Below are 22,998 nucleotides of genomic sequence, written 5' to 3' on the forward strand. Positions count from 1 at the left end.
AATGAAAATTTGTTTTACCCTTTAAAAATTAAATTCCTTTTGACATAACTTGAGTACTTGGGTTGTCACCCACTAAATCAAACCTAATTTTGATTAAGACATTGTTAGGGCCTTGGATGTTTCTTTTGACTAAGAACAAAATAAATAAATAAATAAATATTCGTTTCCTAATGTTTTAGTATTAATATTAAATAAATATTATTTATGATCTAAAATCCGGCAAGTTTAGGATAAAAAATACATTTTTCCTAAACAGCCGGTGTTTGGACACATGTTTTCTCCACTCCTCCCTTTCTTCTGTCTTTTTCAAACTCTCTCCCCTTTCATCGCTCCTCCCATGTCCATCTCACTCTTCTAGGGTTCTTACTTCTTTTCCAACAGACAAGACAAAACCCCATTTTCAGACACTAACTCAACTCTTTCTCTTTCCTTCTAAATCACTCATGTAATAAAATTCAACGTTTTCCAGCAAGAAACAATTAAAATAAACGTAAAATTAGATCTCTCTCTCTCTTTCCCTCTTCAAGGGGAGAACAAAAGTTTTATATTTCAGATGGGTCAAGAACAACATTTCGCACCTCAGAAGAGAGTCTCCGGCGCCGGCGGCGTTCTCCCTACGACCACCCTCAACGGAAGGACCTCTGCACGTGGAGCAATGCCACGTGGCAGGCAGATCCAGAAGACTTTCAACAACATTAAGATCACTATCCTTTGTGGCTTCGTGACGATCCTCGTCCTACGTGGCACTATTGGCGTTGGGAATTTGGGGGGTTCCGATGCTGACGCTGTTAATCAAAACCTCATCGAAGAGACAAACCGAATCCTTGCAGAGATCCGTTCGGACAATGACCCCAATGACCCGGAAGACCCGGCCGAGTCCGAGTTTAACCCGAATATTACCTACACTTTGGGTCCGAAAATTTCCACCTGGGACAATGATCGGAAAGCTTGGCTTGCTCAAAACGGTGAGTTTCCTAATTATGTTAATGGAAAACCGAGGATTTTGTTAGTTACTGGATCGCCTCCTAAGCCTTGTGATAATGCTATTGGTGACCACTACTTGTTGAAGAGTATAAAGAATAAGATAGATTATTGTAGGATTCATGGGATTGAGATTGTTTATAATATGGCTCATTTGGATAAAGAGTTAGCTGGGTATTGGGCGAAATTGCCATTGATTAGGAAGTTGATGTTGTCTCATCCGGAAGTCGAGTGGATTTGGTGGATGGATAGTGATGCAATGTTTACTGATATGGTGTTTGAGATTCCTGTTGCCAAGTATGATAATTATAACTTGGTTGTTCATGGGTATCCTGATTTGATGTTTGATCAGAAGTCATGGATAGCGTTGAATACGGGAAGTTTCTTGTTTAGGAATTGTCAGTGGTCGTTGGATTTGCTTGATGCTTGGGCACCGATGGGACCAAAAGGAGTGGTAAGAGAGGAGGCTGGGAAGATTTTGACGGCTAATTTGAAAGGGCGGCCGGCTTTTGAGGCAGATGATCAGTCTGCTTTGATTTACTTGTTGTTGTCACAGAAGGATAAGTGGATTGATAAGGTGTTCCTTGAGAATCAGTATTATTTGCACGGGTATTGGGCTGGGTTGGTTGATAGGTATGAGGAGATGGTGGAGAAATACCATCCGGGTTTAGGTGATGAAAGGTGGCCGTTTGTGACTCATTTTGTCGGTTGCAAGCCTTGTGGGAGTTATGGGGATTACCCAGTTGAGAGGTGCTTGAAGAGCATGGAGAGGGCTTTTAATTTCGCGGATAATCAAGTTCTTAATCTATATGGATTTGGTCATAGGGGATTGTTGAGTCCCAAGATTAAGAGGATCAGGAATGAGACGGCTACTCCTTTGGATTATGTGGATCAGTTTGATATTCGCCGTCCAGTTCATGAGAAGAGTGGAGTACAGAGCTAGGACAGTGAAACTGAAACATCATATTCAATGTGTCATAGTGTGTAGGTATGTAATTCCTCGGTTACAAATCAGAGTTTAAATTTGTTAACAGTTTTTACATTTAAGTAAGTTTTGCTTGAAATATTGTCTTGGTGCTCCTTTTGAGAACAAACTGAGTACAATTCTTTATAGACGTTATTGTCTTCCTGATGTTTTTCAGTAATTTATGAAAGAAATTTACACTAATCTTGCAGTTTTGTTCCTTTTGTCCTTCTTTTCTTTTGTGCTTTTATTTCCTATCTTTCAAATGTTGAAATTTTTGGCTCTGTAGTAATTTGTAACAAGATAAAATTGCAGTAATGAAGCTAAGAGAGTGAAAATTCTGTCTTGCTGAAGTGGTTAGTTTAAATTTTTAGTTCAAATTGAAGCTTTTCTTTGATATGCCTTGCGTTTTTATTGCACCCGATGTATGGATCTATCCACCTTTGCTGGTGCACTAGAATAAAAATTGTGTATATGTTACTTTAGCATACTTTGATACACAGTGCGTAATAGATTGACCTGGGCCATACCTTAAAATTACCTGTTTGTCCTGTCTCGAAGTTCTGTCATATTCAACTGTGATGTGAAGATAGCTTGCTTCAAACAAGCAGTGCTGCAATTGTTAATCAACCTTTTGAAAATCCAGAATTTGGTTTTTCTGTTTCTTGGATACTGTTTTTTCAGTTGAACTTGTATTGGTGATAAGTGTACAACAAGTGTTTAGTTCACTTTTGTAAGCTTTCATTTTGACAACACTCAGTCTATTTATGCCTGTGCCCAACGATGAATCAATTTTGAATGTGTCGATAGATTTATCAGATCCACACTGTATCAGGTTCTTGTCAAATTCTTATGATATATGCTAGAATGCTGAACCCATAGGATCTGGAATGGGGCTGTTTAAATTTTTAGACGCATTTACATGGAAGATTGCTCTAGTACTTAAGGAAGAAATTCTTTGAAGTTTATAACATTTTTGACATGGAAGTTCAGGTAGATCTTTATAGGCTTCTATGGAGAAAGGTTCCCTTTTATGAGAAGTTGGTTACTTGTTTTGAGTGTATCTTGTCTAGTTATAGCATATGGGCATGTACCATAACTTTTTTTCTAATCTTTTTCTTGTTTCAGAAATATTCTTCTGTTGAGAATTGGAGAAATGCTGTTGTGCTTTATGAAAGCGTCCATGTCATAGTTATTTATAGTGATGTATATTTGTTCAAATCTTCTCATTATCTCTCTCAAAGAAGGAAATGGCATCTGTCTACATAGTAACTTAATCGACACAGATAATAGTTGATACCCTGAGTTTTAACCATCATTGTTGGTTTACAGGGAAGAATTCAGATTTTTGCAGATTAAGTAGTTATTCTTTCATGTTTACAATAATATTTTTGATCCTTTTCTGAAGATTGCTGTTAGCTTACTGAACACTACAGGGAGGACTTAGCCGTAAAATATATAGGGAACTTCTGAAAATTGTATAGAGAAAATTTGGCTTTAGCCAGTCACCTACATTGAAATAAAAAAGCATGGCATCAGATCCATCTCTTTTTCTTCGGCAATTGGCACCGTTGACATTATCCAGCCTGGCTTCATTCTGTCACATTTTTAACAGTATCAATTGGATCTAAATTTTTCCCTTCATGTGAAACCAATTTCCTTATTTTATTGTGCAATCTCCACGAATCAAGGAGACTAGTGCCAACCAAATGACCAAACATTATAAGTCGGGCAATATTGTATAAGATTTCGTGCAGAAGAGGCATTGAGCAGTATATCTATATTCTCCATTATGCAAATCCAATAAGGCAGAAAGTTGAAATTATAAAAGCTAACATACTCATTAACTTGTTACTACATCTGAAAACTTCACCACCAGGCTTAAGAAATACTTACAATTTACAGTGCAAATACAATACATAACGCAACAGAGTTGTGTCTAATGGAGAAGATTTCTCAAAGAATTGCTATCTACTGTTTCTCCTAGTCTAATCAATTGCCCACCTTCGAAGCCAGAACTTTGTGACGGCCCACCAGCACCTCATTCATTTGTGCAATTTGACGCAATAGTTGAAGAATTTTCTGTCAAATATCAAGTAATACAATTAGCTACAAGCACACCACAACAGTCCATTAAAATGCTCAGTTTCTAAATTGCGTCGCAAGACTCTAAATTGTTAGTCGATATTTAAAGTGAACTCAATGTCCAGTTTGATTTAATGGAATGTTTATGGCTAACGATAAAACTCAATTAGTACTATTTTCTGTAAGTGGCATTTTCACAAACACGTTAATCAGTCATTATATAGAACTCTTAAAGATAGTGATAACCCAGTTAACCCTAACCTCATCTTTCTCTTTGATGATCAGCTGCAAATGCTCTACCCTTTCTCTCTGCTTCCGCCGCCGCCGGCACAACCACCACCACCACCACATCACCACGACGGCTATGCCCGCAACTCTACCGAATGTCCAAAACGCTCCTTTACTCGCGCCGTCTTTATTCCCAATCAAAGAAATGAAACTACAAATCTTGGTGCGTAAAACCTCAAGCCCATAATCCAACCACCCGTTGACGACCTTCTCAGAACTCAAATCACACGGCGATAGTGACAAAGACGGCCGCGGCGGCGACGATTTCGATGATGGGTGTTGTTGTTGGTTGTTGTTGTGTGATAGGATTTGGAGATTTTCGTGGTTAACAGGAGGGAAAATGCAGGATTCAGTGTCGTTTTTGGGGTTGGGGAGGGAGTGAGAGTGTCTTATTGTTACCATTGGGATTCTTTGGATTCATTTTTGTGGGGGATTTGTAGTTGTTCCAATAGGCCTTTTAAGATCTCATCGTCTTGTAACATTTTCGCAACTCAGCTGTTTGTTTCAGAAAAGTGGTCAGCTTGTAGCTGTTTTGTTCTGTCTGTTGTGGTTGTGGTGGTTTTATAAATTGCTTTTGCAGAAGCACTTTTGTAAACACCTGCGGAACTCTGCAGGTCGACTGAAACAATCAAATCTATCTTAAATTGTTTTCTTTTATGAGCGTCCGTACAATCGGCGATTGATTGGACCAATCGCGTAACAGAGTCCATTTAAATCAATAATAACGAACTCACAACCTTACTACTATATAAAACATAGTATGGATATAATATTAATTTTAACAAAGAATAATAGAATAATTAATAATTTTGTGAATAAACATAATATTATTTTATTTAAATAAAAGTAAATACTCACTTTTAGTATCTTTAAATAACAAAAATCCTTTTCATAATTAGTAATAATTTTTCAATCACTAATTTTTATTGTTAAAATAAATATTTATTAATATATCATAATATGAATATAATCGACACATTAATGGCTTATTAATAGTAATTTTTTATTTTTTATTTTAGAATTGTATGTGGTTTTGTTATTTAATTAAACTTTAGGAGGTCCCAAAAAAAAAACATTTTCTTATAAATAATAAGTAAATTAATTAAATGGATCAATAAAAATAATTCTCCTTATATAATTAAAAGAATATCTCTTATAATTATAATAATAATAATTCTTTAGTGATAAAATTAACGATAAAGGAGTTTTAAGTAAACGGTAATAGTAAACCCAATAAATGTTACTTTTTATCTGTATATTATAAATTATAAATTTTATATATGTAGTATTATTATTAGATAAATATTTATTTATCTTTATATTATAAAATTTAAATGTCATATAAATAATAGAAAGATTTATGTTATTTTTGAAATTATAAGAAAAAAGAGATCCTTGAAAATTACCGTAAATTAAGTGTAACATAAAACTGAGAAAATTCAAAATTCATTACTACCATATACGGTAAACAAATAACCTAGAAATCATCACAAAAGCCCAGAAAGACCCAGTGTTCAATTCACAGAAGCGCGAAAAATGACAGAAAATCCTAGCTTTACAGAAAGAGAAAAGAAATGTTGCAGAGTTCGCAACCCTGGGTTGAAAAATGGTACGATTTCCTTCTGTTTCATTTCATCTCTACTAGTATTTTATTTCCAATCTCAAAACACTTTCTTGTTTTTGTTTTCGGTTGTATCGATCTTGCAGTTGACCTAAGCAATTGAAGGATGTGGCGCACTACCAATACCCTCTCTTACTAATTGCAGGGATATTTAGAAATGTGTTTTCTTATCAACTTTACTAATTGTAGGGATGTTTTTTGATGATTAATTATCTTGTGACGCTGTTGAAATTTATCCTCACCGAGACAGGTCCATTGGCTCTCTTTCAAAATGGTTTTGAGGAAGAAAGTGCCAACAATTCTCAGGCCGACACCATTGCTGTCCAATCCACTGCCAAATCCACAATTAACTCCACTTCCTTCTGTCACTCTAACCCCCACTTCTCAGCACAACCACTTTTTTAACTTCATCAAAACCTATTTTTTAACCCCTCATAACAACCACATAACTCCTGCCTCGCTCCTTCACTTTCTCAAATCCAAGCTGCACCACCACCCTCGCTTCACCCATTATGACTTTCACATCTTCACTTGGGCCTCCACTCTTGATTCCTTCCGCCATGATCATGCCACCTTTTTTTTCATGGTCTGCTCCCTTGCCTCTTCTTATCGATTCTCTGAACTTCAATCCCTTCTTGCTTTTATCTCCACAAATCCCTGCCCTTGTTCTGATGATGGTATTTTCTCTTGTCCTCAAATTGAATCTATATTTCTTGTTGCTATTAATGCGTTTTGTAAAGCTAAGAGATTGGATGATGGGATTATGGCATTCGAATCTATGAGGAAGTTGATTGATGGGAGACCTAGTGTGAGTACTTATAATGCCTTGATAAATGGCTTTGTAAAATGTGGGGAGTATAATATAGCTCTGGAGTTTTATGACAGGATGTTGAAAAATAAGGTTAAGCCTGACGTGGTTACATTTAATATTTTGATTAGCAGTTATTGTAAGAATAAGAAATTTGATTTGGCTTTGTTGTTGTTTAGGGAGATGAAAGAAAAAGGATGTAATCCCAATGTTGTTAGTTTCAATACTTTGATTAAAGGGTTTTTTAGGGAAAGGAAATTTGAGGATGGTATTAAGATGGCATATGAGATGATTGAACTAGGGTGTGTGTTTTCAAGTGTGACTTGTGAAATTTTAGTTGATGGATTGTGTAGGGAAGGGAGAATTTCAAGGGCATGTGAATTGGTGATTGATTTATTGACGAGAAGGGTTTTCCCCAAGGATTTTGATTATTTTGGTTTTGTGGAGAAGCTTTGTGAGGAAGGAAATGCAACTAGAGCCTTAGAAATTGTGGATAAGTTGTGGAATAATGGAAATTTGCCAAGCGAAATTGCTTGTACTACCTTAATCGAAGGTTTGAGAAGGTTGAGGAAAACAGAACAGGCATTTGGAGTAATGGAAAAGATGCTTAAAGAGGGTATTGTTCCAGATAGTGTGACTTTTAATTGTCTTCTTAAAGATCTTTGTAATGTGGGAAGAACAATGGATGCTAATAGATTAAGATTATTGGCCTATCAAAAGGGTTTGGATGCAGATGAGATTACATATCATACTCTAATATATGGGTATGCAAGAGAGAATAGAAGGAAGGAGGGGGAAAAGCTAGTGGTTGAGATGTTAGATGAAGGATTTATACCAGATCTTGCTACCTATAATAGGTATATGGATGGGCTTTCCAATGTCAGGAACTCTGTGAGGCCAGAGTGCTAGTGTTATTGATAGGCTAGACATCACCATATTCAGTTTGAACTGCGGTTCTGGAGAGCAAATATTGGTCTTCTATCTGTTCCTCATAACTACTTGTGCTCTTCCTCTAGTCACAAGCAGCATGCTTCCTTAAACCCAAACACGATTCCCATTTTAGTTCCTATGCATCATAGGAAGGATTGGTTTCTTCTTCAAGGATTGATAGCTCCATTCTGCTTCAGACTCGGCCTTGCATGCTCGTCACAAATATTTTCAAGCACAGATTCATCACACCATTCTCCAGTATGTAAGCTTCCTCTAAATGTATATGTAGCTTGTACCATCTTCGGGTTCATTTATTTGTATGTTTTCCTCTGAAAAGACTACTTCATGTCTAAGCATCTCATGTTTTGTTCGATTCCATCCTTGCGGTGATATACACAATGTTTTCAATAACTACATAAACATGTCTTATAAACATTTTATTTACAACGATTAGTTTTCTTGGAAACGACAGCCATGCATGTATTTGTACAACTCTCTAATATTTTTTCATAATATTTTAGAGAGTATCTTTTTTAACTGAATCTCACGATATTGCATTTGATAGGATGATAGAGCCCCTTGCTCCATGTGCAAAGTTAAGGTGGGAAAATTTTGACAAGCTGAACATTGTATATCTGTAAGGAAGGACTTAATTTGGATGCAAAGGTGTCGATCAAAAGGCTTATGGCTTTCCAGTGTTTTATAAGATGTAAGAGGTTTTCGAAATTATATTTAATTATCAGTGTATCACTTAATAGCCTAAATTTAAGGAATCTTGTGGTACCAAGCTGGTAGTGTTGATTTTCTGGCTAAATAATCATCAATATTGACAGACACCAAAACCAAATGGGAAAAATGAAAAGTCACTAATACAACAACAAATCTACAAACATCCAAATACACTGTTGAAATATAGGCTGATAGTGATGAGCTGCAAACTACAAAGCTGCAACACTGATGATTCTGGGAATCACCTTGGAACTTAAAACTAAAAATTTCCAAGCACAAAGTAAATTAAACACCAAATGCATCTCATACATGGTTCCCTATAACCTAGATGGGATTATTATTCACTTCGCTAAACTTGAATGGACTGATTATTCTACCTTCCCTGAACAGTGCCAAGCGGAGAAAATACAGTTGAAGCAACTTCTACTTGAGAATTGTCATTAACAGCTGCAGCTTCAAGGTCCTCTTTTAAGTTTTTACCATTTGGTTCGTCCAGAGCAATGAGACATGTCTTATCTGGAGGATCAATTTGTGTTGCAGCCTCTTGAAGCTGCAAGGCATATTCTAAGTTCCACAACACATCTCCCATTCCAGGCCTATCTACGCCGAATTCGGCTAGACATTTCTCAGCAGCTTCGATATATTTTTTCAAAGATTCTGAGGAAATACTCTCGGCAATATTGGGATCAATTATCTTATCAAGTGTGCCTTTTCTGTAGCAATTCATTGCCCACTCGGCTAAACAGACCTGCTCTCTTGGTAGCTTTGGGTTTATGACAGGCCTCGCGCACAACACCTCAAACAGAACTACGCCAAAAGAGTAAACATCTGATTTATCAGTGAGTTGTTGCCTCCTGAAGTATTCAGGATCAAGGTAGCCGAAGCTACCCTTCACGGCGGTGCTCACATGGGCTTGCTCCATTGGTGCAGCTTTGGATAGACCAAAGTCGGCAACTTTAGCAACCCAATTCTCATCAAGAAGAATATTGGTGGTCTTCACATCACGGTGGATGATTCCATGAGTTGCACCAGTGTGCAGATAATGCAATCCGCGGGCTGCACCAATGCAAATTTCAAGCCTCTTTTTCCAGGATAATGTAGGTAGAGTGGAGCCATAGAGATGGTCACGAAGAGGACCATTAGCCATGTACTCATAAACGAGAATCATCTCTGATTGTTCATCACAGAAGCCGATAAGCGATACGAGATGGCGATGCCTGAGCTTGGATAGCAATTGTATCTCTGTCTGGAACTCGTTTAAGCCCTGTTCAGAGCTTGGATTTCCACGTTTTATAGCAACCTTGGTTCCACCTTCCAATTCTCCAAGATAAACTTTGCCGAACCCACCAACACCAATCACTGCCTTTTCATCGAAATTTTGTGTTGCATTCTGTAGTTCATGGAAAGTAAAAAACCGACCAAGACCTTGATTAGAGAAGCAACCAGGGTAACCAGCAGTCTTACTCTTGCGGGAGCCAAAGAGACTAGACTTCCGCGAGCTGCTCTTGCTGGACAAGAAGCTATTATGGCTACCGTGTAGAGGAAGTAGCCATGATGAGAAGCTGTGTCGTTTCTCATAACCGTGAGGCTTCTTTAGCCTCCGGATGAAAACTACACCCAGAAACAGCATTGCTGTCAATCCCGCCGCAAGTGCAACGCCTGCTAGAATCTTCAATTTATTTGAAAGATAACCTCCTTTATACGAACCACCTACATCAAATAAACCATTCAAGCTCCCCGCTTCATTGCTTATCTTCATGACCTCTAGTCCATTAAGAATTGCATTACGCTGGCCTGACTCGAGATTGCTAGCAGGGCCAACCTGGACAATGATCGAACCATTTCTTATGGTGGATGCATTCACCACAAAATCTTTATAGTATGCTGTGGCGAGTTCATTAGTAAGTGTTGAGAGATCAAGGTATGACACACCCATCAACCCGTTTATGTAAACATTAAAGACCAAGTCATTGAGGCTGGTGCTAATGATGTCACAAAAATGCATTCTAATCAAATAAGAAAAAGTGGGATCAACACTCATCTTCCAAGTGAGATTGAAATTGGGTTGCATCACTTGAGCATGCTTCATGGTTTCCGCGGTTGCATAAACCGAATTCGGGGCGATGAACGGAGTTGCACCACCCCCTGGATAGTTGATGACTCCGGGTTCAACAGAGGCAGTTTCAGCGCCTTCTGGGAAAATATTGTAAGGAACATCAGGTAGCCATGTTCTTGACAATGTATCATTTCTGGGAGTTATAGTTGACCCGCCAACATTCAGCCTGTAGGATACTTCAAGGGCGAAGTTAGACAAGCCAGTGATAGTATCCGGAGGCGAAACGACGGTTGCTGAATCGGAAATAAGAGAGTCAGGAGCCGAAACAACTTCAATAGCATTGACAAATGCATGGGAATCCTTTTTGGGCTTGAAAACAATGGAGAATCTCTCGGTAGTGTTAATGAGATATTCCTTGAAAACAATTTCAGAGTTGCTCCTCATAGAGAAGTCATGTAAGAGAACAAATTTATCAGTCTGGAGGGTGAAAACGGCACTGGTGAGATTGATAGAAGGGTGAGGAAGCGGGTGAAAGTAGAGACGAACCCAATGTCTACCAGGTTGAGAAATGAAAAAAGTATACCTGGATTCCTGTTGAAAGATCCTAGCGGAAAGATATAAAGGAAGAGCATTAGGAATAGGAATGGAATCGACAGAAACTTCAATATCTTCTTCTGTGGAGAGATAACCAGAAGCGTCATGATCGGACTTGAAGGTACGGCCATCATCAAGCTTGGTGGGTCGAGTGGAGCCACAATCGATGAGATAATTGTCAGGAGGAGTGTATTTTTTAGAAGAAGTGAAGGGTGGAAAATGGAATAAAAGGAGGAGGGAAAGGAAAAGAAATAAGGAAGTAGGGCTCTCTCCTCCTCCCTTCATGATAGTGAGTTAATAGTTATGGGAAATGGAAATGGAAATGGGGAAGGTGGAAAAGAGACATGGTGGACATGGACAAAGGAGGAGTTTGTGGGGGAGAAGAAAGAGTAACTGAACGTGGGATTCGGAGGGATTTGGACGTACTAAAATGGTTTAGAAGTTAGAGAAATGGAGAAGATAGTTGGGTGCAAGTAAGGAAGGACGTGCAGAGATGAATGTTAAAACTCAAAGGAATTTGATGACGATGATGGGTTGGAGATTAAAACAAATTCATTCATGATGTTTGATTACAAATACACCCAAAGAATTCTGAAAGTGACAAATCCACCCAAAATATTACTTGAAGGACTAAAATACCCTTATCATTTCTAAGTTTAGCATTTGAATTTGATATATAATGTGTTTTTATTAAATTTTCATGTGTATAGATCGATTTGTGTGCTTGAAGCTGAGATTTTGGAAGATAATATTAACAATGGATTTTATTAAATTTTTAATTTTTTACAAATTCCTAAATGAAATCCATTATCATCTTTCAAATCTCACCTTCAATTCAAACACACAAATCAAATTAAATACATGCACATTTAATAAAAATTATAGTAAATTATAAAAGTGATAGGGATATTTAAGTCTTTTAGGGGAAAAAAGGATGATTTTGTAATTTTAAAATTTTTCTGAGTTTCCGTTAACTGAAATCAAACCTCATGGGTGCATTGGTTTTGATAAAATGATAATTAAAGTTAAAATTAAACTAATTGCGAGTAACGCGTTGAACCCCAAATAGCTTATGTATATAATATGGTTAGCTAACAAATAACATGCCGATGGATATATAGTATTAGTATCCAAACATATTTCTTTTATTTTTTTTATAATTTTGGGGTTCAGTGGAACAAACATCTGAAGGCAACAGTTGTGTCAAATACCTTTCCCCAAAACGATAGATTGATTGATGAATATGTGTACAAGTGTTTCTGTTACAACAAAAAATATAGGGATCCACAAGGTGGACCAAAGAATAGAGGAACAAAGTCTGCATGATACATTTTACATTACATTACCTAACATAACATAACCAACTTGCAACATATTACAACTCATTTTCTTACATATTACAAGTTATACGTATTATCTCAGCAATTTTTTTTCTTTTTTCTCTTTGGGTTTCTATACCGGGAAGAATGCCCCTCTCATACTTTTTAAATCCAAAGAATATTGAATTGCTTGATTTTTCTTTTTTCTTATAAACAAAATCAGGGAAAACAATTACTCTTTCTCACTGCACTCTGCACCCTTGTTCTTCAGCTCTCAGAAATATCAGTCCACGTCTCAACCTCTGCAAATTCATTCAAACTAAAACTAGTTAGAAAAACTAAATCGGAGATTTTTCCCAACCAAAAATGTATGCCACGCATGCATTCCATGGTTGATTGGTTGTACTAACATCCATGCTATGGAGTTTTTACCACACTAAATACAGAGAAATGACAAATATTTGAATGCCAGTAGAAACTCTTCTAAAGCAGCCAGTAAAACCGGTTGCAGCAAGTGCAATAAGTAATTTTTTTCACATAGTATATCCTACTGGTCAACTTTATTTATTCAAAAACTAATGGCATGGTTACATGACAAAATATTTTGGTTTGTTTCTACGCAGAGGATTTCACCACAAAAAGTATTAGTCTTACGAAATTACATAAGAGATTTGCAACTTCTTGTAACTTTTTTCCAAAGCAGTCATTTGCCTAGGCATTCTTTTGCCCTATTTGCCTCTTTTCCTTCTACAGTTCACATGATGATATCCACCCACAATTCTTTAAGCCAGACTCAATAAAAAGGAAATATCATCCTAAATAAAACAAGAATCTATTTCATCCGTTTCACAAACAGCAGAATTCAATTGATAGATGTTAAAACCCATCCAGATGACTTGGAAACACACTCATAAATTGCTAAATGATTTTTAGTTTGGTTCATTACCTCCCTTGTATCTCTAATGCGCAGGAGTTCTAGTCTTTCTGAAGGTCTCCGATCTGATAACGTAGCAAGCTGCATCCAAGAGATAGCCGTCATGAAAAAGTCTAAATGACATCCATCATAAGATTAGTACATATTATAAGGGTTAAGGTACCCAGAAACTAAAGCGCTCGGGATCTTGTGGATTGGGCATCATCACTTCTACATTAAGGAGTTTCTCGAGCCTTCTTCGATCTACACACATATTAACCATCTTATCTCAACATAACACTCACAAAGAAACAACATGAAGAGAGAGAACAGATAGATTCACTCATGTCTGGGCAATGGAAAACTATATACATGAGCACATAGAGATTTCAAGCACTCAAATTATAATCACAAATAGTTATTTCCTGGCGGTGAGATACATCAAATAAGTGAGTCAAAACTGAATAATATTTAATGCGAACAAGGTGAGCCAGTCAGTGAAACTAGCTAACTGGTGGCAGGAAGGCCTGAGCTCATTCAAAAAAAAAAATTACAAGATTTTACAGCTATAGATATTTAAACTTGCTTTTCTATTAATTATTTTTTCATAAATTGCAATAATGAAGGAAAATGTACCAAAATATTTTCTGAAAATTCAATTTCACCAAAAAAAAAAAAAAAAAAAAAAAAAAATCTGTGGAATAAAGATCAAATATAAAATACTTTGAATATTCCTAATCATCCCAATATGACATAAAATGATGTTAACTTTAGCCATATATGCATATCAAAAATACTATCCAGTGGATAGAATCCTCCCTAAAATTAATCAGGTTGACATAAATTGGACAACCAACAACAAACAGAATGTGCACATCCTGACACTGACAGTATCCTGCCTTGGAATTTTACCTTGTCGTGCAGCTTCTTTTTCCCTCCTTAACCATAACTGTGCATATCCTGCTGCATTGTTGGTCATTTCCTGTAACTGTAAGCATCCAGATTCGGGAAGGGATCAGCAAAACAAGGATATGGTGAAAAACCTACATTAATATTTACATCTATCCAAACTAATGCATTAATTGGTCAGAGCAATCAGAACTTAGTAGCCTCATTGAATAACAACTAGCTACTTGAATATAATGTGTTAAAATAAAAAGATTTATCTGCATTTATTCTAGTTTATTAATACATATCTATCCCATGTTAGTTCTTTTACCATCAAGTGGTATTGGCACTATACTATAGTTAAATATTAGAGACTAAAAACAGCAACCTCAAAGCATTTTGGAATGTCAAACAAGTGTCTGTGCATGTAGTAAATGTATCTATGCAAATGCAATTCCTACACTAGAAGATTGATGCATAATTAATCCTCAGGAAAATGTTGAGCATCAGTAACATGTATCACCAAGTATAATCTTCACTTTAAAGTCTATCGATGCCCTACTCATACCTAAAGTTTTTCTATATCCTTTAGAGTTTATTTGAAGGGCAAAAAAAAAAAAGAATTTAATAATGAAATAAAATTTCCAAAATAATGGCAAACTTACATCTGCTCTGGCTTCTGCTCCTTCTGGATTTATATCCTGCAACCATTCAACCTCTGCTGCCCGATACCTGCACATAAAATTGTAAGGCATAAAACCTAACCAACAAACCAAGTAGCTTGGATGATATTTATGCCAAGGGTGTAGCAAATACGTTAAAGGCACTGATCCTAGCACTCACCCATCTTGATCCCAAGATCGAAGAATTCGAAACCTCCGGCAACTTTCAATCTGCATGAAATTTGTACCAATGTCCATAAGGATAGAGAAGGAAAAACAAGAGACTGCTTCTTCAAGTCGGGGTATAAAAGGGATATAGCATTCAGGAATCATATTTCACCTCAAGAAGAAACCGTCCATCCGGAAGTGGCTCACACCTGAATTAAGATGAAAGAGAATGTACAGAAGAAAAAAAAATTATAATTTAGCAGAAAAACACATAATTAAGTATCATAATAAAATATATGTTGATCAAATAAATGTATTACAGAAAGAGGAAAAGGAAAAGGGATTGAACACGTACTCAGTAATCTCCACTTCACAAGCAAAATCAGCTATAGAACCTGTGGTGGGATCAATAATGACCTACAGAATTAACAGACAAACCACGTCAACAGTGGGGGATATCTGGTATAGCCGACACACCTTATTGTAAAAAAGGAAAATAAAAGGGCTAGTGAAAAAAGTTACCATTCCCATTCGATGATTACCTTCCATTACTCGCCTCACCTATCGTTCAAGTACAAAAAGGTTAACCAAAATTACTTGCAACAAGGAAATAAAAAAAAAAATGCCACCTTTCTGAATTTATCAAAATAATGCATGACATTCAGCTGTTAAATTAGCAAAAGACTAACCAACTCACCATAAGTCTGTACCGAGGTTCAAAAATGTGGAGAGGAAACTTTTGACATGGGATGACAACATCCATAACAAAGAGAGGTATCAAATCAACACCAAAGTTACTTAAACTATCATGCTCTGCCTTCCTTTCAGCATATTCTTCTGGGAAATTCTTTTCTATAATGTTCTTTAGTGTCACACTGGTACAAGCCAAATAAATGTATTATAATGGTAGAAAAAATAAATAAATCAAAGTGTAATACACAGGACCTTTGAAAGTTTGTGCAAGAAATTACAGCAAAAGAGTAACTATGGAAAGAAGAATATAGCTTCCATGCTCACTGATTTACACATCATCCCAACCATTGCATGAATGGAGAACATGACTAAAATTATGAGGGCTCATAAAAAAGATGATCTCAGTTAGTATCCTAAAGTTTGGATTGTTTTATCATTGTGCTCCTTCCCACAGTCACATATAATAGAAAAAGCAGTGTCAGAACAAATTAAATGCCACCGTTATGCATTAGTCATTCTATATGCACCTAGATCTTCTAGGTAAAACCCACTAGCAAATCCTTTCGGACAAGTATTTATGTAAACAGAATCGATTGGGGGGCTGAACTCATTCCCAAATTACACTCCAGATACCACAAACTTCTGACACAAGAATTCAGTACAATGTTATCATGTGAGCAACTCACCTGATTGCACACGTCCTAGGACTAATAAAGAGAACTGTCCGGCACAATGGACATTTGTTACCTATCATTTAAATTACAAGATCAGAAAAGAATTAAGTGATTTAAATGCATTAATAAAAACAAAATCATCAAATCCAGAATAATACCGCGATCCATCGACTGAAACAGACATGATCGGCAAAAGGAATGCCCACAAGGAGTTGTGATAGGTTCATACAATAACTTCAGACACAGTGTGCAATCAAAATCATCTGTACGATCAGGTCTTCCATGATTTCTCCTCCCTATCAAACTGACTGTAGTCCTCTCCAAATTCTGCAGAGAAGCCTGGAGAGACTCGCTACATATTAGCAAGAAAAAATGCAAAAAAAAAAAAAAATCATCAATAGAACTGTCTTGAGCAAATAATTATTAAACAAATAAAGGGGATAAAAGAATTTCCATCACTTTCAAAATTTTGGAAATAGATAAATAAATGAACAAGTCGGTGAATTAACTATTACATTACCTAAAAGGATCAACTTGAAGACCTGAAAGAATTACATCCCGGGCCATCTCATATTTTTCCAACTGCAAATTCAAAAAAAAGCTGTCTTATGTAAAAATGTTAATATACACAAACACACAAATATATACACACCCATAGTATGCAGACAAACATAGTTACAAATTGGAATAGCCACCCTACAATCAAGCAAGTTATGGTTTGGTAGTATTCAAGCTTGGTTTGCTTGGAAAGAGAAGTTCCAGCCTGACAGATATCTGGCTACACCAGGTTTGAAGCAACCAGAATCAAAACAACCTGAATCCAACCTATGTTTTATAATACTTTAATTATATGCATTTATTTAAATTATATGTCTTTATTTTAAGTATGCTAAACCTAGCATATAAACCAGATGTTTGATATTTTAGTAAGTAGGTTAAAAATCTATCCATATACAATATCATGCCCTAAATGTGAAATAGCTAATCTTAAATCCAATTGATCTTACATCTTTGTCACTCATTGCCTCTGATCCTCTCTTCCCTTACCATGTACAACATCCTCCTTGCACAACATCACCTCTTTCTAAAATCTGTTTACTCATTTCACCATTAAATTGATTATTTTCAACTTTAGTTTTCCTGAAAGCCTTTTTGGGCAGATTTTCCCTACCAATATCATCCTCGCCAAGCTAAACCTAACTCATAACTCAGACTTGGTTGATGTAGCATGTATTTTAGCTGAACTGGCTAAATTTGGGCTTAGATTCTTCACACAAACATGCACACAGAAGTGCAAACTACGGGCACAAATGCAAATACAGTACACAAGTGACAAAGCCACAGAAAGAGAGGTTCCCAAGAATCTTTAGCTGAGCTCCAGTTATATATGAAGAAAACAAATGGCAACTTATTCTTACCAAAATGAGGGCATTGGCCTTTAGTATGTATGATTTTACTAAATTACTCTGGAGGTTCAGTAGCTTCTCAGCATCCTTTAAAGCAAGCTGAAATAATTGCACAACATTTTTTTCCTTTACCAAGAAATAAATAAATAAAACCTGCTTTTTATTATATAAATGAAGCAAGAAGACCTACCTCAGCATGTGTCATTGGATCCAGTCCATTCAATGGTCTAGACTCAGAAGCTGATGGAGGTCTGTGCTTCAAGAATTGACTAATCCTGGATAAAAGATGACATATTCATGATCCAGTTTCATCAGAATAATGGAAAATTAGATCCAAAACAATCTATAAGATGGTTAAGTGATCATTAAATCTAACAAGAAATGGCATCGTAGAAATCAAGAAAGAACAACAATAACCAATGGGAAAAGAAGAAACCTAATATAAGTAGAACATCTGTTTCCCAGAATAATAGGATCATTGGGTTTGATGTTATTGGCTCTTGAGTAATTATTGATTGCCTGAACAAAAAACTCAATAAATTAGCCATTACCATAATTGCCTAGTTGAAGTGCTTTACAGTCAAGTTAAACTAAAAAGATTAAGAAGTCACATAACATGCAACCATTCTTTCAGTTGTAGAAGGAAACCAAGAAACAATATGTTAGCATTCTCTACCAACTCAACCAACCACAATATGAACAGCAAACAACAACAAGCAAGATAAACCAGCAAAATATCAGCAAACAGTAGCCAAAACCCAGAAAATAACAGTCACTTGCATTGATATTCCAGCAAGCAAACTACACAAATGAACTAGCAAAACTACCCACTACACAATCAATTGAACAACCAAGACTAAAACAAAAGAAACCCAGATAGTGCTGGACTTTGAGGGCCAGCTCCTCCCCATTTTCCTATAACAGTCCCCTTCTTTTCTTCTCTTTTCTTCTCCAGCTCATTCTCTTTCCATAGCCAAATTTCCCTCCTGACCAACCAAGAAATGCCATCTGTCCCTGCCCAACACATTCCTCAACACTTGTATACAATCTGAACTTTCCTGCCAACTCCCTTTTATCCTCTGCCAGCTCCCTTACCTCTCATTCCATACACGCTCATCTCTCTTGTTTCATCACAATATCACCAGAAAGAACTTGATCAGAAAACTCAAAAAATTGAAAAGCTACCATATCCTTCTTATTAAGCATTGCCAAAGATTAAAATATAATAAATCATACACACCATTTACATCCCAAATCTAACAGCTACAGGAACAAATCAAGACTGCATCAATCATAAGTCTAAGCATATAGAAGTGTTAATGGTAAAACATTGATAACTATAAACTACAAGCCCTGCACTAAAGCCATGCCACCAAGTTGGCACAATGAAAACCTACTCCAGAAAGACAGGACTACCAAGACTATTTGCATTGAATTTTAATGAATGGGTAGAACAAACTAAAGCATGTGTTGTGAAAAAAAGTAGCTCAGAATTTGAAAACTTTCAGCTGTAGCTTAATTTAATGCAAAATCAGTAACTTGTGTAAGAAAGGAAAAAACGAAATTGATACCATGACAAATTATTCAAAAAGAAAGACTTTTAGCTTGATATCTTACAAGTGATACTAACAAAATCTAGTCTTAAATGCATCTAGCCATTCATGTCAAAGTCACCGTCGCTAAATTCTGATATTCATTCTAGTAACCAAATAGCTCATAATTCCACATAAAGATTGCAACTGAATATTTCCTACAGCAAAAAGAATGAAGCCTAAATATGCTAACTAAGGTTAAAAAATGAACAGTGAGAAAAACACATTTAGAGAGAAGAAAAAAATTTGTCTAGATCTTGATGACTGTATCCAAACAAATTAGCATGAGGATATTCAATATTCAGTAACTCTGTTGATCATCAAAGCACATTTTATGTGGCATTACCTCTTAAAGAGTAAACATAACAACAATTGTTGTCTGCTTCTCTTCCTAACCCTTTTAGATTCTCAGATTGACATCTCCCTGACCACCCCAAACACACTAAGTTACTAAAAACTTGGATATCTACGAAATGAAAAGGCTAAAAAGGAAGAAAAATCCAATCGAAACTCTAAAATCTCGTAAATACCAAACTAGATAGGTCCAACCACATCAAGTTGTTCTAAAGCTCTTACTGGACAGACTTATGACCCTAAAGCCACATATACGTTAACACTTTAATTTCTAAGAAAACATCACATGGGTATAGATATCTATCTAGGTGTGAAACAGTTGCCAACAAAAAGCTCTAAAAGTTGAACTGTAATTGAAGTACTACTAATCCTAAGACCACAAAAACTGTAGTTTCAGAGATGAACCAAAGAAGAAAAAGTAGATCTCAAATGCACTTCCATGTGGTTCATCTCTTGATCTAAACTAGGACAGTGTAAAAGCACTTAAATAATTAGTAATAGTACCCATACTCAGTAATATTAAAACATTCCACACAACTAGAAGAATACTTGGAGTTTAACATGACATAATTTATAACTAGCCTACTAATTAGTGCACATCATATGATGTTAGAGCCAAATTCACATTCAAGGCTTGGGTTACAAAATGAGAAAGCCATTGAGAAGGAAACTCAGGTCAGAGCATAGCCAGTTGAAGGCAGAAGGGCAACCTCAAGTCAGGGTGGTGTATAACCACAGATCAGATCACTATGGGAATTTATAACAAAGAGGAGTTGATGATTTCCATTTTCACATGGTTATGGAAAGGCACTTAATTTAAAACATACTATTACTCCTTGGCAGCAGAAATTGTTAAGTGACCACTAATCTCAAAAGCTGAAACTTATAGGTAGGACCCAACAATTGTATTAAGATCTAAGACATCCTCTCACATACATGGCACATGAATCAAACACAGACACTATTTAAATAATGTAATGAAGGATTCGTACATGAGATTTCTTGATCAACCTTAACCATTAATTCCAAAAATTGATGCTTACAGGTAAAAGCTTGAAAACATTTAAGCTCTAACAAAAATACTGAGATACCCCAAAGTCAATAAGTTAACATTATACAGCTCATCTAGTCCATCCAAGCCATTTTGGACTGCAACTAAAAATAAAACAAAAATAAATAAATAATAATAGAATAGATATATAATTGACTACAAATTAATTATTTAAAGATACTATACAAATAAAAGCAACCTAAAATTGAAAAGGGAAAAAGTACAACCACATCAAAAAATTCTTGACATATTTGGACAGAACTAATCTTAATCTTGCATTGCGAGGTACTAGACTCTGTGACCTGCTTCTCATATCTTTTTGAGTTTTCTGTACGAAATTACCACAATAACAGAAGCATCTATATGATACTGAGAGGAAGGCCAAGAACAGGAATAAAAAACCGTATAGACTGCATTAGAAGTCAAAACCTCACCTGTTCAAAACAACTCTCTCGGAATGCACAGTTTCCATTTCTTACCAAATCAAAAACATGACTGTATCTGTCCCATGGCAACGATCCCTCTCCTTCATTTGCCTGCATTTTTTATTGACATTTACTCGTCATATTTCCAGACAGTCATAAATTAATAATACTAAGCACTATTAATCATAACAAGTTATAGGCACTCGGCACTCCATTCAGCTCTTGGGAAAGCAGTAAATAACCAAAAAAACAAGTTTTTCATTGTTTCACATTCTTCATTTGAAGTGACAAAAACAAGGAAATTCACTTGGCTACCATAATCCAGTTATTAAAAAAATGGCAATTCAATAAAAACATGTTGTAAATTTTCTTTAGCTGCAGAAGTTGCCAGTGAAGCTTCTAAACCATCCACTTATTTTCAAAATCATTGTAACAGAAAGGCAAACAGTATCAATCAAATTTTTTTTTGCAGATAATCAGCATGAACTACGTAAATTATAGTCTTCATCAATAAAATTAGCGAAAAGAACAAGTAGAAAAATAGAAAAGGAAATTTAAACAAGAAAAAGTACAAAAATCAAAGTTCAGATTATTTTTTGATCTCCCGGATTTCTCCGCAAACAAAAAGAAAAAACAGAAAACAAATGAAAGCAACCAAACTCAAATCCTTGTCTTTTCACAAGTTCTCTAAGCTAACAAAGAAACCAAAAAATTTGAAGGCAAAAAACGTGTAAAGACTGTTTGGCTTCTAAGAAAACACAAGAAAAGAAAATAAGAACTCAATATCTTCCTCTCCACGCAATACATTTCAAAGGAACAATTACAAAATAAAGTAAAACCAATACAATGCAAAATCCAAGACTCAAGACTTTCACATTATTCACTACAACTTCTTAAAATAACTAACGAATCACTTTCAACCCAAACTAAACATCCTACCATTCCAGAAGTTGACATCTTAAACTTTCCCGCACTTTCTCAGCGTCCAAACACTTGGAAAACCGAAAAAATAAAATCAAGGGAAAACTCACCCAAATGTAGTCATCGACATCGCTGATTCCCTCGAGAGTGAAGCTAGACGACGACGTTTCGACCGACATTGCAAAGAAACGAGAAGAAAAGAAAAGAGATAAAGAATCAATTTATCGGCGAAATTCAGCAGCCAAAATAGAGAGAATTCGAAGAGAATAATATAAGCATCGTGTTCTTCTCTTTGTCCTTCGTTTCTTGCACGGACCAAATTCCACTACGTGTTGTGTCTATCTCTCTGTTTAGACTTTTCACTAATTTCTGCCTTTTTTATTTATTTCTTGTTTTTTAATAAATAAAAGGAAGATTTGTAGATTTTAAGGGGCTGAGAGCTAGCTTTCTGGCACAGCGAGATTCGGTCGATTCTCTTCAAAAAGTTTATGTAATCAGAAGGGCATTGATTCTCTGTATCCACGCTTATTATTGTACGTGTATGAATGGCTGAAATGATGGGACTACGAGTTGACCAGTCAATCTTTCCACGTTGAGAGTTTCATTGGTGTTACTAGATTTGCGGAGACGATCGGTATCGAAACGCGCCATTGAGGCGCGTGGTAGCACGTTTGATTTCCTTATTAAAAAGGTGTTTACAGAATAATAGTTTGACAAATTTGTTTCGTTGTTGTATGTGATTACGATTAGGAGAAGGGGAATTGATTTGAAATTTGAAATTAAAAAGAAAGCCGTCTTGATTATTGTTAAAACGGCAACCGTCGAGGCTGAGAGAAGCACTTCCGTACAAAAGCCAAAAGCCAAAAACATTTTCCA

At 36.0% G+C, this 22,998-nt stretch overlaps 5 protein-coding genes across 8 annotated transcripts; 2 read left to right on the top strand and 3 right to left on the bottom strand.

The window, feature by feature from the left end:
* The first annotated feature begins 240 nt into the window (after window positions 1-240).
* Window positions 241-3,313, top strand: LOC116113900 (probable xyloglucan 6-xylosyltransferase 5). The gene is made up of 2 exons (XM_031400063.1): window positions 241-1,969; window positions 3,074-3,313. Exon 1 carries the CDS (start codon window positions 554-556, stop codon window positions 1,922-1,924), a length of 1,371 nt encoding a protein of 456 aa, XP_031255923.1. The 5' UTR covers window positions 241-553; the 3' UTR covers window positions 1,925-1,969; window positions 3,074-3,313.
* Window positions 3,314-3,767: 454 nt separating this feature from the next.
* On the bottom strand, window positions 3,768-4,744 carry LOC116113907. The gene is made up of 2 exons (XM_031400067.1): window positions 4,292-4,744; window positions 3,768-4,027 (listed from the first exon to the last, which is right to left on the bottom strand). The coding sequence occupies exons 1-2, from the start codon at window positions 4,718-4,720 to the stop codon at window positions 3,938-3,940; spliced, it is 519 nt and encodes a 172-aa protein (XP_031255927.1). The 5' UTR covers window positions 4,721-4,744; the 3' UTR covers window positions 3,768-3,937.
* A 1,042-nt stretch (window positions 4,745-5,786) lies between these two features.
* Window positions 5,787-8,449, top strand: LOC116113870 (pentatricopeptide repeat-containing protein At2g36240). Of its 3 annotated transcripts, none has more exons than XR_004125477.1 (3): window positions 5,787-5,927; window positions 6,190-7,939; window positions 8,243-8,449. XR_004125477.1 is itself a non-coding variant. In XM_031400045.1 (2 exons), exon 2 carries the CDS (start codon window positions 6,211-6,213, stop codon window positions 7,654-7,656), a length of 1,446 nt encoding a protein of 481 aa, XP_031255905.1. In that variant the 5' UTR covers window positions 5,787-5,927; window positions 6,026-6,210; the 3' UTR covers window positions 7,657-8,168. The 3 variants fall into 3 exon arrangements, 1 of the variants encoding a protein (XP_031255905.1); XR_004125476.1 differs by having other exon boundaries at window positions 6,190-7,935; XM_031400045.1 differs by lacking the exon at window positions 8,243-8,449 and having other exon boundaries at window positions 6,026-8,168.
* Window positions 8,450-8,655: 206 nt separating this feature from the next.
* LOC116113851 (probable receptor-like protein kinase At5g61350) lies at window positions 8,656-11,559 on the bottom strand. Its single transcript, XM_031400015.1, has 2 exons — window positions 9,871-11,559; window positions 8,656-9,831 (listed from the first exon to the last, which is right to left on the bottom strand). Exons 1-2 carry the CDS (start codon window positions 11,339-11,341, stop codon window positions 8,780-8,782), a joined length of 2,523 nt encoding a protein of 840 aa, XP_031255875.1. The 5' UTR covers window positions 11,342-11,559; the 3' UTR covers window positions 8,656-8,779.
* A 937-nt stretch (window positions 11,560-12,496) lies between these two features.
* Window positions 12,497-22,494, bottom strand: LOC116113888 (LON peptidase N-terminal domain and RING finger protein 1). Of its 2 annotated transcripts, XM_031400050.1 has the most exons (18): window positions 22,233-22,494; window positions 21,211-21,312; window positions 18,216-18,298; window positions 17,970-18,054; window positions 17,792-17,878; window positions 16,894-16,955; window positions 16,532-16,725; window positions 16,386-16,446; window positions 15,704-15,881; window positions 15,529-15,567; window positions 15,362-15,423; window positions 15,179-15,215; window positions 15,020-15,069; window positions 14,842-14,908; window positions 14,201-14,276; window positions 13,473-13,552; window positions 13,322-13,390; window positions 12,497-12,677 (listed from the first exon to the last, which is right to left on the bottom strand). In XM_031400050.1, the coding sequence occupies exons 1-18, from the start codon at window positions 22,299-22,301 to the stop codon at window positions 12,618-12,620; spliced, it is 1,461 nt and encodes a 486-aa protein (XP_031255910.1). In that variant the 5' UTR covers window positions 22,302-22,494; the 3' UTR covers window positions 12,497-12,617. The 2 variants fall into 2 exon arrangements, with proteins under 2 accessions (XP_031255910.1, XP_031255914.1); XM_031400054.1 differs by lacking the exon at window positions 13,473-13,552 and having other exon boundaries at window positions 12,544-12,677.
* Window positions 22,495-22,998: the final 504 nt, after the last annotated feature.

The sequence above is a fragment of the Pistacia vera genome, unplaced genomic scaffold, assembly GCF_008641045.1.
Source record: "Pistacia vera cultivar Batoury unplaced genomic scaffold, PisVer_v2 Contig121, whole genome shotgun sequence".
In the NCBI taxonomy this organism is placed as follows: domain Eukaryota; kingdom Viridiplantae; phylum Streptophyta; class Magnoliopsida; order Sapindales; family Anacardiaceae; genus Pistacia; species Pistacia vera.